This window comes from Chroicocephalus ridibundus, chromosome Z (genome assembly GCF_963924245.1).
Source record: "Chroicocephalus ridibundus chromosome Z, bChrRid1.1, whole genome shotgun sequence".
NCBI classification, from domain to species: domain Eukaryota; kingdom Metazoa; phylum Chordata; class Aves; order Charadriiformes; family Laridae; genus Chroicocephalus; species Chroicocephalus ridibundus.
The window spans coordinates 1,774,910-1,789,784 of NC_086316.1; the positions used below are offsets into that span (position 1 = coordinate 1,774,910).

General features: G+C 35.7%; 1 protein-coding gene across 5 annotated transcripts in view; it reads right to left on the bottom strand.

The window, feature by feature from the left end:
• SLF1 (SMC5-SMC6 complex localization factor 1) overlaps positions 1-14,875 on the bottom strand; it is a 43,438-nt gene that overhangs the window by 9,395 nt on the left and 19,168 nt on the right. For all 5 annotated transcript variants that reach the window (XM_063319285.1, XM_063319289.1, XM_063319287.1 and 2 more), the window contains 6 exons: positions 14,372-14,509; positions 13,506-13,671; positions 6,293-6,440; positions 3,883-4,028; positions 1,731-1,906; positions 1,099-1,232 (listed from right to left, as the gene is read on the bottom strand). In XM_063319285.1, coding sequence (XP_063175355.1) covers positions 1,099-1,232; positions 1,731-1,906; positions 3,883-4,028; positions 6,293-6,440; positions 13,506-13,671; positions 14,372-14,509 — 908 coding nt within the window. The remainder of the gene's footprint in view (positions 1-1,098; positions 1,233-1,730; positions 1,907-3,882; positions 4,029-6,292; positions 6,441-13,505; positions 13,672-14,371; positions 14,510-14,875) is intronic.

A 14,875-nucleotide genomic window follows, 5' to 3' on the forward strand; every position in this document is an offset into this window, starting at 1 on the left:
TACATGGTATATTTTGTTATATTAATACCTTCACTATGTAAATCTGTCAGCTCCATACTCATTCTTTCAACAGAAGATACTTCTTGCAGTTTTGGCAGGGAAAGAATAGAAAAAAAGCGGTTGGGTTGGGTTTTTTTTTGCCCTAGTCCTTCAACTCACTTTTCCTTCTAGAAGTCACCATGTAATAATTCACATCAATTTTACTTGCAAAAGCAATATTGAGAAAGGGAACCAATTTTAAAAATGCATGGTCTGGCTCTGTTACTGAAGCTCTCTTAAATCCCAAAAGAGGGTGAGGGTTTTTTTTGTCCTTCAGTGTTTGTGATACAATTCTGGTTTTAATTTTTTGAATGATCCCAGCTTGTTTTTTCCAGTTTTTGCTAAGCCTTCTCTTGGGTGTCATGATTAATATAGCTGTGTTTTAAGCGATATAGATAAATTTCTGATGATGAAGATGACAAAAAGTAGTTCCAGCAAGTAATTCTGTTCAGGTAAAGGCTCATGTAAGGTATGATTTACATGATAATATTTACATTATGTTTCTGTAGTAAGTAGGAACCGAATGAATTACTGCACTGCTGTTTTATTGCTTAGGTACTTGGGTTCCAGTATAACTAAGACAAAAGCCAAATGCCTTTCATAGTCTGGGCTGAATGCCTGGAAGAAAACAGTCCATATGCTTAACACAGCTATGTAACATAGCATACTCCTCAGTCTTTGTTCACAAAATGTCTAGGACTGAAAGAGATGAAGACCGAATTATACTTTCAAATCGGAAGACGTTGATCCTACCAAGCACAGGTTGAGGTGGATTAGCAAAGTAAGGCGGGCAAGACTGGAATGAGCTCACACAAGCTGTACACTGTATTTAATATCTGGGAGGGGGAGGGGGAATGGAGGAGGCAGCTTTATTCCACCATATATACAATTCCTCCTTTTAAACAGACATCGGAAAAAAGAAAGACAAACCATAAAAAAATAATTCTTGGGCATAAGCCATCATTTTAGTTCAGCATTCATCAGGACAAGATTTTCAAGCCTGAAACTGTTGATTATTACCATATAAAGTTCTTAGGATAAATCAGATATACAGCACACCTTTAATATTTCTCCTGCAAAAATGCACCTCTTCAGCCAAAACGTAGCAATTCTCTTTGGTGTATGAAGACTCAACTTCTGCTTTTGCTCTAAGCCTCTTTGTCATTGGAGGGCACTTATTAAAGATTAAGTCACTGAAAAGAGAGCAAAGGGGACATGTCCAAAATCACTATTTTATATTTTAAGATAATGTATACATACTTAATGCTTTTAAATGTGTACGTACAGCATACTTAGATCTATCCACTTCAGAGTTATTTCTGAAATGTCTTAATTACATAATTTCTATGTCATTTAATTATAACTGTATTCAAAACGGTAATAAAATTAAATTACCCACAATTAAACTTTCTTTAAAGATAATTCTACGAACAGTTCAACTTCTCTATGCACACTTTAAATTTAATATTGGGAAAATATAACTACGTCAGCCTGCAGGTGCACTGAGATGGAGGATGGGGGGAAAGAGGGAACCCCAGCCCAGAGGTGTTACAGGTTTACAATGGAGCTTTCTGTCAGTTTCAGCAATTTGTAGACAACAAAACAGGTCATATAAAGTTCAAGAAATGTGTCAGGTCAGAAGCTGTCCCCCAAAGCAGAATAAAACTGGTGATGTTATAGGTATTACTTACGGTAGATCAGGCAGCACTTTGACTTGGTTCTGCTTATCACCATTTAGCATCTGTAATGCCCTTTGAGACTCAGGGCATGGCCATTGCCCTATTTTCATTTTCTTTTTCTTTGGATTCTGTATGTTCCTTGTCTCATGCATCCCTACCTCTCGCAAAGCAGGCGAATAGGAACAGACCTGTTGCAAAAGCAACATTTTCAATGACAATATATACAGTAAATTAAAATGCAGTCATTTTTTTCTGTTGCACTTCATGCAAAGCAGTCACCTGCCACCCACAGCTTGCTGTACCTAAGTTTTTAAAAATATGATCCCTAAATGACTGCATATATAGATTGTTTAAAGCTATCTTTGCAGTCTTTTTTATATTCTTGTAGTTCACCCTTTATGCTGGCCTCAGAGGTGAATGTATCGTGTCTGAGCCAGAAAGTGGAAAATTCTACGCCTCTCTCTTGGTTTTTTGGTAGCTGAGAAAATTTTGATCGCTTTAGCTGGACACAAGACTGAAGTAAAGCTATTTGATTCTCAGCTACTTCATGAAAGTATTTACAAGCTTCCAACCCAAGGAGCAAAACGGTAAAGAAATACTCACTCTCCTCCTTCATCTCTTCTAAGATGAGGGGTTGGATTAAGCCTTTGACCATTGTGAAGGCAATAAGCTAGCTATGTCTTAAGTGCTCTCTCATTATTATGGTAGCTTTGGACATTGTAGATATTTTGGTTTCTTTCCAGAAATACGGAGCTTCCAACCCCCTACACCGCTCGTTTTAAGTAGTCATATAAGTTTCTGCGGTTTGGTAAAAGCATAGGAAAAAGTCCAGTGAGGGAACTCATTCAAGGATTACACAACGGTTATATCTGAAGAAAGACGCTAAAGAAGGCTTTGAGTATCCAGCAGATCACTGTAGATTCTGCGGGTAGCTTGCAATGGGTGAGGGACATCTTACGTGCACCCTCACTGCACATTTACCCCCAGAGTAGGAGGGCACTATTTGAACCTGTAGAACAGCCTAGCTGATAACGTCCTGTAGGAGAAGAGTTGGAAAAATTGGACAATAGCTAATATGATTGTATGGAATGAGAAAGGAAGAACAGTAATGCTACGGAAAGGCACAAAAAGCACATGAACTTGTTTCAAGCACTACAAAAATTTACATTTAAGTAGTTGCAGAAGAGTGATCAGTAGTCATGGCAATACTAAAAATAGCAATTGCTGCTGCATACGTGTTGGCAACTCATGTTAAATATTAGATATATAGTTGGTTTATTTTTAAAATTCTGACCCTTTTTTGTTAGAGCTCTGTTAAACACGACGTATTAATAAACAATGATCTCTGTTCACAAGAAACTCCTGCAAAATTCAGGAAAACTTATGCATGGAAAGTGTGTAAAGGTGTAAATTTGTTTTTCTTTGACTCTCCCTGTAGAATTTTAGGCTACAAAGAAACAGTTATAGATTCCATATTCTGGTTAGTCGTTAGTATCATGGAAATGAGGCTCTAAGTCACGGTACGTCATTGCTGTGTGATCTCCTTGATTTGCCTGCATCCTGCCAGCAGCCATGGTTTTGAGAATTTCTTTCACAGCTTTCAACACGTATTTCCTCCTCAACTATCACAATTTGTGATTTGAAGGCAGGAAAAGGTATGAAAGTAGGGAAAAGTTTTTAAGAGAAATTCACAGAAATGCACTGTGGTTCAGAATAATAAAATCTTGTACGTAACAAATGCTTGGAATCAGTAGAATAACAGACTGTGACCTCTTCAAAAAACCTGAAGGAAAAGATATCCCAGGAAAATCATCATACGTTGGACATTTTCCTTAATTAAAAATCAAATATTGCCATAAAGTATTTACATCAGACATTATTTTCAAAAGCTTTAATTGTGATTTTTCATGTTAACTGCACGTAAAGAGATCAATCAGCTATTACAAATTATCTATCAAGAAAAATCTTACCATTGTTTTGAACCCAGATCTTGGGCAAAACGACATTTAAATGCAACAGAGTCTATCTACAGGTGGAAGACATTGCATGCAATGAGCATGACACAGATCACAAAAGAAAGACATTTTCCAAGACTTTCATGAATCCAATTACTTGTGAAATACTTAAGTATGATATGTTATTAAGGAGTAGAAGAGTTACTTACTATTTTCTGAAGAGAAAGAGGTTCTTTAGAAATAGTTATATTCCTCTGTAAACACATTTTTTTAAAAACTGCTTCTGCGACAAACATTTGAAGCCAGAGGGATGGTATGGAACAAATGAACCTTTTTAATTCAGACATCGAAAAATCTGGATAAAAAGCAAAGGGGAAAAAAAGAGCCTTAAAACAATATATACAAACCTGTACATCTACAGTTATCTAGAGGATAACTCTTCCAGACTTTTTTTTTCTGCTGCTGCAGATTCATAAGTTGTTCTCCATGGAATTACTAAAAATACTCATATTAAAAAAGATTTTATCCATCATCTGATAAAAAGAGCAGCTTCTAAGAAAATGGTCACCAGATTTTAAAAGGCAAAGTACCACTTTTTATGTGAAACTTTTTTTAAAAATGCTCTAAATACAATTTTATAAAAGTTACAGCTTGATTTTCAGAATGAAATTATTTATTTGGGAAGTTATACAAGTAAACACCTTTAAAATCTGTAAGTGACACAATACAAACACAATTCAGATAAAATGTATATTACGTGAAGAAAGAAATCTGCAAGTGATGCAGGGTGACCTATAAATTCTACTTGAAAAGTGACCGTAAGCACATTTCAACCCCATTCAGATGTACCAAATACTTCATACTGTTTTTAAAAAACCCAAAACAGACAGTGGCAGAAGAATATACATCTATCTATATCAGGCATTTGTCCGGCATACCTCTCTTTTTTTTGGAAAAGAGGAGAGAATGACTGATTTTTCTAAGGGTGATATTTGTATTTTGATTCTAGCAAAATAAGTTTGTCAAAATAGCAACTGAAAGAGGTGGAAAGCACGGTCTGCCATGAGGAAGAAAGTCTTTTCTGTATTGAGGGAATATTCTGTTCGGCTAAGAAGTGCTCATACGTTAATTGATCTGTAGACTCAATCAAAACAGAAACACAAGTTTTGACACTATAGATGTTTTCTACTCTAACAGCGACAGAATTTAAGGGAACTCTGCAACAGGTTTTTGGGCTTTAAGTGCTGCGGGCTGAACTGAGCAGCAGTGATCACCAACAGGTCAAAGAATCGTTACTCTTTATAACCAGATGTGAATGTTGTTCTTGTTCAGGAATGCTCTCAGTGAAGGACAGCACAGAAAGTATACTTTTCCATTTGTATATAAGAAACTAAGAAAGTCTTACAGAAACATATATCCAAGATTCCCCCTATTATATGAAAGCTAGAAAATCTGTTGGAGAGGTGGCAATAGAAGTAGATATTAAAAGCTCCATTTAAATACTATAAAGTTCCAACTGATTTGGCCTTCTAAGATCTAAGCAGGCTGTGACAGTGCTGATAATAAGTCCTTTCTGTAGGAATGGAACTATTTGTCTGGAGGCTAAGATTTTAGTTTCGTTTTTTCAGGATAGTTCTGCTCCTGATAGTTCTCTCCAGGACAGTCCAGGTAGGAGAAGGAAGCAACACTGTAAATGAAGCCTATGTACACCTATCTCTACAGAAAATGATGACTGAGACCAGGATATCCATACAGGTGCACAACAGAAGTACAGTTTTCCCAAAGTTTCCTGCTTGGGGGGGTCTGGCGGAAGAAGAAGAAAAAAAAAAAAGCTTTGGTGGGAGTTAAGTTTGAAAATGAAATTATAAACATTCAGGAGTTTCCCTGAGACTAATTTTTTGGTCTTTTGAGTTCCTTGTGCCCTAGTTGCTAAAAGGACAGATACCTCAACCTCATTTGTTAAATGATAGTGGTTCGTTTGAGTTGTGACATTTCTCTTCCTTTAGTATACTTAATTAAGAGGAACGATAGTGATTCGTGAGACAAGTTGGAATTTTCCCCGACCCCCACACATAAAGGCCATAAAGTCTAAGGATTTTAAATGAGACACTGAAATGTTTCATTTGAAATCTGTATGGGTCAAAGAGTTCAGCATAGCTTTTGGACTTATGGCTGAAATGTATTTAGCAACCAAATCAAGTTTGTGGAGTGAAAAATTTCACCTGAGAATTGGTTTGAGCTAAGGTGTCTCCAATTGCCTCTCTGACGTTACAGCTTACTATGACATGCTTAAGGCTCTTCCTAAAATGACAAGGGAGCTCCAAAATATTTTTTTTTTCTTCTTCACACTGTGTAGCCTTTACATTAACACACATTAACATCTATTGAGATTTATTTAGAGGGATTTTAATAAGACAGCCTGTTCTATCTGGTCTTTGCTTGGGACAGACACAGACACACACACGCAATAAAACAGTTTCCTGCATACGTACGCATCACACTGTAAGACTGCACAGCTACAACAGAAGGTAAAATATAACTTGAAAGTAAACTGAGGATTTTAGTTTGGACTTCACTGTATTTCATTAAAAGACTTCAAGAGGCATTTCAAACACTCACCGTCACAAGAAATGGCAATGTACTGTGCCAAATCATCAGCTATTTGATGAAACACATTTCTGTCCATAAGCAAACTTGAGACGATCCAATACTCCACTACAGTTCCAAGAATGGCATTTAATAGACCAGCTATTTCACATCTGAAAGCCTAAATGAGGGGTAAAAGAAAAAAGAAAAAGAGTATCTATAGACCTGTACTCTATAACAAATTCACACCGATAATGTACCAGTAATAACACTAGAGAACTTCTTTAGATAAAAGCCAACTCTGTTGCCACGTCACTTCTTTGCTGGCTTTTCTTTTTCTGCTCAAAATCTAACTGTTGCAGCCAGGTCAACAGAATTAATATGCCATTGATGCCACATCAATGAAAACCTGTCACTGGAGAAATACGAGTAATTTGAAAACATACTGTCTAAAACCACATGCAAAATCGGATCAAAGCTTACAAGTACGAAGTGTGATTTCTTTTTAAATTAGGTTTTGTTTAACTGCAAGATTCCAAGTACTGCCTTTATGCTAGTTAACTTTGAGTTTCATTTGACAACTACAGGGATCTTATTCTCCCCGCTCTATTAGGATTCTCTTTTCCTTAAGATTTCATCATGAAATTAAAGCTCCTTTTGTGACTAACCATGTAGATCTGCACCCAAAGGGGAAAGTACGCAAGGTATTCGTTTCCTGCACAGAAAAAACTTTGGCAGCCAGTTTGTCGGATCAGGAAACTTTCTTCTGCTACCAAAAAATCCCAGAGAGACTAGCAGCTGAAAATTTAGGAAGAACATAATTATGGGCATTAGCCGTACCTTTTTCTTTCCTGAACTTGCACAAAATGGTCATGTTTAGATAAAAAAGCTAACGTATGTTTTCTTGAGGAGGCACCAAGACAACATACATCACTTTAACCTGCTACCCAGAAAGTACCACGAGATAGATGAACATATGTCTTCACCCATGTGAGCACTTCGTTAGTATTGGTGGTGTAAAGCACTGCTTCTTAGTGTCTGAGTTAGTCTGTGCAAATGAAAGTCAGATCTGTCTACTCAACACCTTTCTGTGCCACGTAGAAATATTTTATGCAATGATTCTGAAATAAGTTATTCCTCTGACCACACGTACAATCACAAAAAATTCAGTATTTGTATGTGCAAATTGGAAGAATATGTGCACTGCATGAACAAAAGAAATTTATTTGCCAAAACATACCCACCTAAAGTTCTACTGGAGAATCGCTAGAGCACCAGACGATATATTGTATTCTGGTAAAAGAGAATGAGTCCTTCACAGTGGACAATTTTGGATAATAGGGAAATTGAACTGAGTAAGTACTTACTTATTTGTCAGCTTGAGATTTTAAAGAATTACTTAGAGGAAGCAAAACTTTTCTGTTTTTTGTTGTGCTCTCACACCACAGTCAATGGTTTGTCTGATACTCCTTTGAGAACAAAATACATTCAAGGTTGGTTTAAAATAATTTAATAGGATTCCCTCGGGAGCTGGAAAGCACCAAAGACTGAAACAGTTTGAGCTTAATCAATAAATCAGACATATATAAGAGCAACAAAGACTGTGACAGAGATGAGATTTATTATAAAAAGATTGCAAAGTAGTTTGTCAAAAACCTACATAAATACTGTCCCTACAGCTAACAGACTTACTTGTCATTCAAAAGAAAAGGAATAAACACTACAAACAAACATTGCGTGGGGAGGCAGTATAATCTCTATCACTGAAGGCTTTTAAGAACTGGCCAGGGGGAATCTGTTAGAAACGTGATCTCTGAAATCACTTCCAGCCCTACCTCCCTTTACTCTGTTCATCTCTACTTGATTTGGTTTGTCCCTTGCTTTAGTGTATTATACTACTTTATTGTAGATGAACTGTGGGATCCCATTAAAAAACCCTGAGAACATTGATATGACATGTCAACAACATGAAAATATTTTTTTTTCAACTAGAATTTAAATATTTCAGAAGGTACATTACTCCCTATCTTCTGAGGATTCAGAAATAGAAACTGAAGAAATAATTTAAAACATCTGAAATGCATTTAAATTTCCCTTAAGTATGCATACCTCTTTTATCATTGGACCCCAAAGCAAAATACTGGGTGAATAATTTAATTCCATCAGTAGTCCTTTGCAGGAAATAAACTACACAAATGCAGCAAATAAGCACAATTTTAACGCAGGTAAGTGACAGGATCAAGGACATTTAGATGTGATCTGAGGTAGATAGAGATGTAAAGCACAAGTATTTACATTCTTTTTTATTTCTAAATCACGAGTTTGTATTACTTCATCTATGAAATATTCTCAAGGACAGGGGTGGGGAGCAAAAGCTGACCTTGAGGCAGCAGATTGAAATAATGACTGTTAATACTGCAAGTATTAATAATGTTTTGCAGTCAGATATGTAGCTGCGTGTTAAATGTGGCTGATACGCTAGTTGCAATTACGTTTGCTCAGCTAAATATCTCTGCTCACTGACAAAGACAAACCAGATACTGCCAACTGGTGTAGGCTTGGTTGACATCTCGGTAAAACAACAGTAGTACAAACCACGAGCTTCTCCTTAATATTTTGAAATAAATGGTTCAATGCTACAAACGAGGGGGAAAATGCTCTAATTTACCACGAGTATCATCTGTTCTAAAAATATTCAAACATCGTAAAAATATTTTCATTTTCAAACACAAAAAATACAAACACAGTAATGAAAACACATGCAATATTAAAAAGGAAAAAGAAGCAAGCATTTCCATTTAAAATGGGGATTGCTACTGTGTATGACAAAACATCATTGCGCACATAAATAACTTCTGCTATGAAACCCAAGAGGCTAAATCTTAAAAAGAAGTCTCCTCTGATTTACAACTCTACTACCGGTTTAAAGTTGCAACGAAAAAGGAAAAATATGTATATATAAAAAAGTTTCAGTAACAATATTTTTAGAATGTAAGAATAAAGTCTTACAAAGTTAAGTGATCTTTGTATATTAATCAGTGAAAAAGTAAACGCATAGGTGCCATCTGATTTTTTTGTAGACATAGAAAATCAATATTTAGAACATTGTACAGGAACTCTTATTCCTGGATATTAAATAACAAGTTACCCATATAAATGACATGAACCGCTATTTTATTAACAACTGCAATTTTGGATTAGGTAAAAACACATTTAGATGAGAGGTTTTGTTTACACTGTCATTTAGAGAATGGCGTGACTAGTGGTCATTGAACACGAACCTTCAATTAATAAAAATTGAGAATACTCATGAACCACTGATTTTGGTTCCATCCTTTACTGGTTCAATCTTTAATCAAACTTGAATCTGATTTAGTTTTAACAGTTTGTTTCTTTATAAATTGGCAAACGAGAACATGATTTTGTAGGTATATTAAAAACTATTCAAGTGTCTCCCTCTTCCCCATAAATAATGTAATTTTAAAATTCCTAAAAATAACGTACTTCTACAAAACATAGTATTTCAAATCGTGGTGAAAACATTCTGAATAGAACTGTAGTATTATTCTTCCTTATAAAACCAAGCGTACTGGGTCTGCCTGGGACAGAGGTAATTTTCGTCGCAGAGCCTGTGCTGTGTTTTGAATATGTTGATGACACAGGGATGTTCTGGCCACTGCCGAGCGGTGCTTGCACAGCACCGAGGCCCTTTCTTTCTCCCGCTCTGGCCCCAGCAAGGGGGCTGGGGATGCGCAGGGAGCTGGGAGGGGACACTGCCAGGACAGCTGACCCAGAATGACCAAAGAGATATTCCATGCCATATAATGCTGCACTTAGCCATAAAAGCCAGGGAGAGGAGGAAGGGGGGATATTCGGGGTTACAGTGTTTGCCTTGACAAGCGACAGCTATGCGTGATGCTTTCCAGGATGCGAAAGGACATCTGCCTGCCAATGGGAAGTGGTGAACAAATTCCTTATTTTGTTTTGCTTGTGCTTCACTTATTAAACTGCCTTTATCTTGACAATGTTTGTAGTGTTATGCAGTATTCCAAAAGTGCCTAACACATACTTCCAAGAAAGCTATTGGAAGTGACAGATAGACCAGAAAGACATTTAGTTCTACAAATTCACATCAAACAAATTTATACCTGGTAATGATACCTGAAATATAGAAGAAAACAAATAAGAAATATGCAAGATGATGCAACTAAAAAATACGAGTGCCTTTTTCACTCCCTTGTCAGACTACATAAGACAGCTTTTTAAAAAAAAATAAAAAATAAACAACACACCAGTAGTATCAGGGATGAAAAGCATTTCTGATACCATTTGTGACATTGTGAAAACCCATGCAATAGCTCAATGCTGCTCAAAGCGTTATAAGCAATATAGACGTTCCTTTGTAAATTCTAAAACTGAATTAACAGCTTTGATTCAAGGAACCTTGAGCAGGAGTTTCTGCATCAAACCTATTTAAATAATATAATAGATAATAAATGTTACTTATATTAAAATTGTATTCAATATTGATTTGAAGATCTCAAGTGATGGAAAAACTTCTATGTTCTTTGGCAGTGCGTTTTTAGCGGCAAGGAGAGTGCATCAGTTTTATTCTACCAAGTTGTCCCAGCAGACTAATACTGTGATGAGCGACGGCATCCAATTTCCTGTCACAAATTTTATTCTGGTACTTTTAGGATAAAGTAAGTTTTACCTAACACGAAAAAAAAAATGCACTCATATATGTAACTTAAGTCTTTATAGCCCTTCATTCTTTCTTTTTCTTTTTTTCTGATGAAGGTTATAACAGGCCTGAAAAGTGAAATACCCTCCCCCCCATATACACAAAACATAATTTTGCAATAAATCATCACTACAAGAGAGGAAACATATACATATTTTCCCTCCACTCTAGTGCTGATTTGTTGCCATCTCTTTGAAACACCGAAAAAGATAATCTGATTCTAAAAAGCTAAAAAAAAAAAAAAATTCCCACTTTTACCACTTAGAAAAGAATGTGTTAGATATGCCCCAAAAAAGAATTTAATTAAACTATGAATCTGTTTTTATTTACAGATATTTTCACTGGAGAATTGCATGGAAGTTAGGTATATCACAACTGGCATGTTTGTTTCTTCCTACGAGCTAAAACGCTTGTGTAAGCTGGGAAACATGGTCACCCCTTTACGCTGTGCTAAGAAGCACTGAATTTATGTGCCCATGCAGATAGTAAGAATACCCAAAGTCATTCCTTTCATTTAGGTTTCTGAATGGCCTTACGCATGTTGCCTCTTGAGGAAACAGCTTTTAAAAAAATAGAACTTGTAACAGTGACTCACACTCTTAAACTGAAGACAGGAAGGAAAATTTTGCACCCAATATGCTGTATTTAATGACATAGAAATACTCTGGTTTTATTTATGCATCTCTAAAATAATAAAAAAAGAAGGAGAAAAGAAGAAACAGATCTGCCTGCACAGCTGGGCAGGATCTGCTTCTTTGGCTTTCTGAATGACCTTTTCAACTAGGTCACGGAATTTTAACTGGAGTCGCTGAATATACGGAAAAATCAGTACATCAAGTTTCAGTATAACAAAACTGAGAATGCAGAAAGGGACAAGGCAAAGTTTTGAATGTAAAAATAAGGTATTTTGGTTTAGAGTTTGTTTTGCCAAAAAATGCAGAGGGAAAGAAAATGCAATATATAAATATGAAGTTAAAGAATAAGGGTGTACAAAAGAACATACAAAACTACAGATACTATGAGGCAACAAGCTGCTTTTTAAATCTAGAATTCATATCTGCAGGGATATTGTACATTACAGTGCATAAGATCAAAGTGGGAAAGCAATAGGCATCTGGGTTTTGTGCTGAAAGTACAATTCTTATATACATGTATATAAAGAAAATAGAACCTAAACAAGAGGAAGGTCTCTATGTTTTATGTTATGTTTTATTCTTTCAAGTTTATTTTTCATACATGTACTACACTCCGTCTGACACAAGTGATTATTCTGCTTATGCAAAGAATGCTATATGAAAGAGGTATGGCTTACAGTGCTGTAACTAGTCAAAAGAAGGCATAGTAGAAAAAAGAAAATGGTGTCTACACTTAAACTGCAGATTCAACACCAGGAAACATATGAAAGCAGTCCCATTTTCCAAAGAAACAGAATGGCCGCTGACACCAACTGAATGCAAGCCTGGTGCTCAGTACCTTTGAAAAGGTAGGTTGTTTAAATATAAATATGGGTATAGAAGCCTAATTTTAGGCACTTTTTTAATATCTTGACCAAGGATAAAAGGCAGCACTGTTTCAGAATGCCTTCCTTTGATAGCCCTCAAAAAAGGTAGGAGGTCTGGCTAGGTAAGATGAGTGAAGCTCTCATTATGTTTAATCTTTCTGCTTTCTTAACATAATGAAGAACTACTAGGTATTATATTGAAAGTGCTTTTTTCTCTGGAATACTTGATTTTCTATTGTTGTTCTGTTATTGTATCGAAAAAGTGAATGAAGTACGTATTTATTCTGTGCTTTCACAATAATTTAAAAGAGAACGCAGAGACAGCAGCAAGTTTGTATTTTATGTGAGAATCTAGAAGTCAAAGACGTTTTACAAGGCCTCTAGCTTCTGAAAAGAAAGAGGTGGTACAGAGCACACTCAGTATCTTTCAGGTCAATGTCCTGCTGGTCAGCAGGTCACAGAACAGCAATTAAGTTGCCTTCAATTCCTTTTTTATGAAAAGACCCAGGGAAGATACCAAATGAAACTAAAGGACTTGGGAAGAAAACTGGGGCACATATTAAAATAAAACAATGCATACCTGTAGAAAACAGCAAAAAACTATTAGTTTTGTTAACCTTCTCCTTCCAACATTTCCTGAATACAATCACTGTAAGATAAGATAATCACCTCTTTCGTTACACCTTATTGTTTGACGGGATGTGTTAAGCTGGTGTCCCTAATGACTACAGTAATACCTGCTGGTAAGGGCATGTGAACATCTGAATGTAGCCAACAAGCTACTCATGACTCGTTTCTTCTCTACAGATCAATATGAGAATCTTATGGATCAATTCATTTCCTTTAGTGGAGCAAAAACCAGCATGCTTCACAACAAAAGGCAGCTATAACAAGCAGCTGTGATACTTACATATAATTCCTCACAAAGGAATGAACAAAGGCACACCTCTAAAAAAAATATTTCGGTCTTCATTATTTTAAAGTATAAAATTCATACTCACATCATTTTTTCTATTTAATTCTCTGTAGGAAAATATGACCCAATCTGTTAGAATATTTATGTGTTTGGTAAAAAGCACAGAGGTTTCGCTTCCCAGCCAAAAGGTCTTCAGAAGAACCGTCTGTGGCATGACTTGCTGATGCTGTGAATTGGTCCCTTCAACCAATCTGTAAAAAGAGAAAGTGAAAAAACCTAAATCTTTACGCCACTTTGATTACTATAGTTACCAGACAGAAACCTTGTCTTCTGTCAAAACACACACAGGTTTGGCAATTTTTAAGTATGGAAAGATCAGACACAATTTCTGATGAATAATAAGTAAAATAATGATGACTATTACAGTCAGACTGAAGGAATTCTAATATTGTGCTAATATTACATAAAATAAAGGCTGCCTTTACTATATAAAGGCAGAGCAAAATCAAAACTTCTTTTTCATACCTCATAAACTAAGGAAAGATAATTGTCTCCCTGGCAAAAGATAGTAGTTAATTGAATTAAAAAAAAAAAATAATCAGTATGTTCAAAATGTTGCTTGTCTACCTTAAAGAATGAATACTGAAACATTGCAAAGCTAAAAATACAACCTTACGAGCAAAATTAAATGCTTACTGAAAGTTGTAATATAATGAAATAACAGGCTGGGAAAAGTCAGACACCTTAAAACACGATTAGAAAAAACCCTGTATAAATGACAATAAACAAACTAGCAATTGAGAGATATAAAAGGAAATGCTAAACTGCCATCTCTGTAGAATAGTACCTTATTAAGGACATACAGGAATCAGGATACAAACTGCTGAAGATACAGAAATCCTTGTGAAATTCTGAAAAAGTAGTAAGAAAGTATTATCCTATAAAACCCACCTTTTTGTCAGAAACTCCACTTCAGCTTTCACTAAATCAAAGAAAAACTTCAATAATGTTTTGTGAACTATCCTCTGTTCATCTCCTCTTCCTGAAACTGGGACTGCATGACAAATGGTTTTGCAATAAAGGCAAGACCTGAAAAATAAACACCAAAAAATCCATTTGTACGACAGAAATCATAGTCTGATCTATTGGCAAAAAAAGTCAGCTTTGACTTTTGACAATTTTGACAAGGAAATACCTTGCTCCCCAGCAACATTCATCATTTTAAAGCCTAATTTTCTGATTTTAAAGATAAATTCCCCCCCGCCCCCCAAATTAACATGTTTGTGACTGGGGCTTTGTGTTATAGATGAAGATTTTGTATTATACTGTAAACTAAATAATTTAACCATGTTTAATTTTTCTGTCTCTACTGGAGGTGCTGTACAATTACTGATTTTAACAGAACTTCTTTACAATCCTTTAATTACAAGGTAGTATTGTAATATTTTATGGACA